The following is a 4,496-nucleotide window of genomic DNA, read 5'->3' as shown; positions in this document are numbered from 1 at the left end:
TGATACTGCCTCGGAAACCCAAGGAGGGGTCGCTATGAGTCGGGGCCGACTCAACGGCACACAACAACAACAACAAAGTCCTGCATCATGTTCTCCATTCTGGCATGTTCAAGTTCATTGTTGTGGCCTCTGTGCTAACCTGTCTCACCAAGGGTCTCCCTTGCCCTCGTTGGACCTGTACTTCACCAAACATGATGTCCTTCTGCTGGCATGTTGAAAGCCAGGGGGTCAGACAGTGTTCTGTTGGAATCCGTACAGGTTCTGTTGGCTGTGCTCTGTGGGATCCATACAGTTTCCATTGGCTGCGCTCTGTTGGGATCCATGAGGGAGTCAGACAGTGCTCTGTGGCATCCGTGCGGGTTCCATTGGCTGATATGCAGAAGCAGGTTACCCGGCCTTTCTTCCTGGTCTGTCTTGGCCCGGAAGCTCTGCTGGAACCACCTGTCCACCATGCTGGTCTTAGAAACACCTGTGGTGTAGGTCCCAGCATCGTGCAGGCTACACCAGATGGCAGACTGACAGGTGGAGCAAACTAATAGCTACTGCTTTCAAAGTCATCAGAGAATGACACACGCCACCTCTTCGGGTGAAGAATATTGACTACATCCAGGGCTGCTGGAAGAACAAGCAAACTTGTCCTGGAGAAAGTGCACCTGAAATGCTCCTTGGAAGCGAGAATGGACAGACTTCGTCTCACCTACTTTGGTCCTGTTGTCAGAAGGGACCATTCTCTGGAGAAGGATGTCCTGCGTGGTAGGGTGGAGGGTCAACGGAAGAGGGGAAAGCCCCGAAGAGATGGATTGACACGGAGGCTACAACGATGGGCTCAAGCACAGCAGGATTGTGAGGCTGACGCAGGCCTGGGCAGCCTTTCTTTCCACTGTAAACAGGGTGGCTGAGTCGGGACGGACTGGGCAGCATCTAACAACAAGCTCTTCAAGGGAAGAGTGTTTTGAACACTGGCGGTTGAATTATCATTTAACTCATAAATATCTGTGGTCTGCGGTGTTTTTTTTCAATTACTTTCTGATTTATATATTACTGCTGACATGTCTGTACTGAAATAAAAAACCAGAAGAAGAACCACTCACTCATCCCTTTCATTTTGATGCTGGTAATTTGTCCATGATCGCAAAGGGTGACAGATTCACGAGACACTTTGTCCTGTACTTTGATTGACTTCTGAGAGCCTTGGGAAATGTACTGTTATGTCATCCCAGGAGGGGACCAGGCTTGCTGGTCCGATAGAACCTGGTGGAACCACTAAGACTATGGGCCCTAGCTGCCCTTCAGGTCACACCTGTGGCTTCCAGCCAAACGAAAGACAGGCATATGAGCTGAACATTTACATCAGGTAGCTATACTCCTTGGAGAGAACAATCATGGGAGAAGGAAGGACTGCTTATGTACAGGGAGACAGTTCAGGGGGCAGGAGTGCATGGAGGGATGGGCACAGGGAACTATGGGGAGGAAGCGGGGGGGGCTGTTGCATTGTGGGAAATGGCAGTCAATGTCATGAGACAAAGTGTATGTGAACTGCTGTATGGAAAGTGAATTTGCTCTGTAAACTTCCACCCAAATCACAATTAAAAAAATAAATAAGTATGCAACTAACAATAATGTTCCCTATCAAGAGGGGAAAAATTGTTGTTTGCTTTAGGTTGTTGTGTTTCATTAAATTATCCAGAGAGTAAAAGGAAAAATAATTAAATTATGAGCATAGACATTCCAGTCAATTATACCAACAGGTTAAACTTGTTAAACACTTGCACATGTCTTTAATTTTGGACTTATGAACTTATCGTTCTCCCATGAAAAGTTTTTAGTTAAACTAGAACCAAACTCACTGTCATCAAGTCGATTCTAACTCATAGTGAACACCATTGGGTGTCTGAGGCTATAAATCTTTACAGAAGTAGATTGCCCCATATACCTTCCACAGAGCAGTGATGGGTTTGAACCACTGACCTTCTGGTTAGCAGCCATGTGCCTTATCCACTCTGCCACTAGAGCTCCTTTAAGTTTTTAATTACTAGTGATGATTTCAAAAGACGATGAGTGGTGTGTGACATTAACGAGTGTTTTCTTCTCCAGCATGTAGCTTCCCTAAAGGAGTCTGACAGTCATCAAATCCATAATGAAATCTGGTTTATGTGTTATTTTAGGTCTCTTAAGAAAAACAAAATCCACAGTCTTCCAGATAAAGTTTTCGTCAAGTATACAGAACTTAAAAACATGTAAGTATTTTTTGAGAGCATTCTTAATCAGTCACCCTTGTAATGTTTTGCTTAAAACGTTTTTTGATCTAAAAGTAAAATGAAAGATAAAGGTGATTAACTTTATCGTTATATTTATTTTCCTAAATGCACTAAATATTAAGATGAGAGATTGAATCATTTAAAAATACATTATCTTTCCATTTCCTAATTTAAAGTAGCTGAATTGATTTTGTTTCAACTGTTTTAGAGAGCTAAATGGGAGTTGAGATCGAACATCACAATTTGAAATAAATAAATAAATAATATTTCTCAAAGTCGTCTTTAAGCCAAAAATAGCTTCTTACATTCATAGTCAGGTGTGTCTGCTTTGAGCATTGTGCGCTTTTCAAGAACTGTCTCTGTGAGGTCCAATTGACGATGGCAACTCAAAAGGTTAGATGAGACGCTTAGGGGCAATGAGTTGAAAAGGATGGTGGTGGGAAAATGTGGGCAAGGGTGGAAGGAATGACAGCACAGTTGAAGAATGTGACTGATGTCACCGAGCTGTTTGCGTAGAGGTGGTTTGAGATGGTGTCTCGTTGGCTGTGTAGACTTTCACCAAAAACTATAAAGAAGACAGAAAAAGTTCCACACTTTCACTCAACACTAATTTAAAAAATGGCAATGAAGATTCAGGGCAGTTGGTTCACTTGATAACTTGGAAGAAGAGTTTTAGCATGGAAATCGTGTAAAATGTGTACTGATTGAATGCGGCTGACTCCCTGGGTAATAGGATGAAGCATGATTATAGCTAAAGCAGCGATAGGAAATATATGATGATAGAAAATACCCATAATTAGGGCAGGGCCAGCAGCTGAAAATGGTACCCATGAGTTCTCTTGATGGCTTTACTTCCAGTGAGCTTGTTGATTCCATAACAAATGAGTCATTGCTGCATCTTGTCCTCTCCATCCTGTCCTGGTAGACGGGACGTTTGAGAGCTAGGTGTCATCAATGAATTCATCCTTCTTAAGCTTTGTTCTAACGTGTTCTGGTAGCACAGTGATTAAAGCATTTGGCTGCTAAGCTAAAGGTTAGTGGTTAGAACCCACCAGCCACATTGTGGGAGAAAGATGTGGCAGTCGGCTTCCAGAAAGACTGATAGCCTTGGAAACCCTCTGGTGCCGTTCCACTCTGTCCTCTAGGGGTGCTGTGGGTCAGAATTGACTCCACGGCAGTAGGTGTGGTTCGGGCTTTGCTTCTGTGAAGACTGACAGCCTGGGAAACCCTGTGGGCAGTTCCACTCTGTCCTCTAGGGGCGCTGTGGGTCAGAATTGACTCCATGGCAGTAGGTGTGGTTCAGGCTTTGCTTCTGTGAAGATTGACAGCCTTGGAGACCCTGTGGTGCAGTTCCACTCTGTCCTCTAGGGGTGCTGTGAGTCAGAATGGACTCCAGGGAAGTGGGTGTGGTTTGGACTTTGCTTCTGTGAAGATTGACAGCCTTGGAAACCCTGTGGGGCAGTTCCACTCTGTCCTCTAGGGGCGCTGTGGGTCAGAATGGACTCCAGGGCAGTAGGTAAATTTCATGCTAGATCCCTGATGGTGCAGTGGTTAAATGCTTACTTGCTAAGAGAAAGATCAGCACTTTGAACCCATCAGCTGCTGTGTAGGAGGATACACTCTGCTTCCGTAACGATTACAGCCTTGGAAACCCTATGGGGAAGTTCTTCTCTGTCCTTCAGGGTCATTGTGAATCAGAAACAACTTGACAGCAATAGATTTGGTTTGGCTGATTTAAGCTTCATCCTGTTAGGTTCAATTTTTATCATCAGATTGTCAAGATCATCTTGGATGAGGCAACATTACCTATTCCTCCCAGCTTCCTGTCATCTGAAAAGAAGATGGATATCTTTATCCAAGTCATAGAAGAAAATATTGAAAAGAACAGGGCAAAATCATCTTCCCAGATCACTTCATCGTCATCCTTCAGAAAAGGATGTATGCCATTCTTTATTTTCTCCATAAAAACATCATAAAACCACTTCATCGATGCCTGATAGCTATACAGGCAATGTCTGTCTTACAGAGATGGAAACGAGGTTGCTTTGGTGTGTCTTGCTCCTTGTGAACTGTCAACTTCATTTTCCTTTGAGATGCTCACAGACAGAGATCATATTAGCCTGTTCCGTGATCCTGTCCAGAACTAGACTGAGCTCATCTAACTATAAACCCACTGCCTTGGAGTCGATTCTGACTCACAGCGCCCCTAGAGGACAGAGTGGAACTGCCCCACAGGGT

General features: G+C 44.2%; 1 protein-coding gene across 1 annotated transcript in view; it reads left to right on the top strand.

Annotated features, from left to right (window-relative positions):
* RXFP2 (relaxin family peptide receptor 2) overlaps nt 1-4,496 on the top strand; it is a gene marked incomplete at its 5' end in the record, with an annotated part of 69,388 nt that overhangs the window by 11,443 nt on the left and 53,449 nt on the right. The window contains one exon of the mRNA XM_007955962.1: nt 2,166-2,237. Coding sequence (XP_007954153.1) covers nt 2,166-2,237 — 72 coding nt within the window. The remainder of the gene's footprint in view (nt 1-2,165; nt 2,238-4,496) is intronic.

Source organism: Orycteropus afer, unplaced genomic scaffold (genome assembly GCF_000298275.1).
Source record: "Orycteropus afer afer isolate SDZICR_OR568_19922 unplaced genomic scaffold, OryAfe1.0 scaffold00558, whole genome shotgun sequence".
NCBI lineage: Eukaryota > Metazoa > Chordata > Mammalia > Tubulidentata > Orycteropodidae > Orycteropus > Orycteropus afer.
This window is presented reverse-complemented; position numbering and strand designations above follow the sequence as displayed.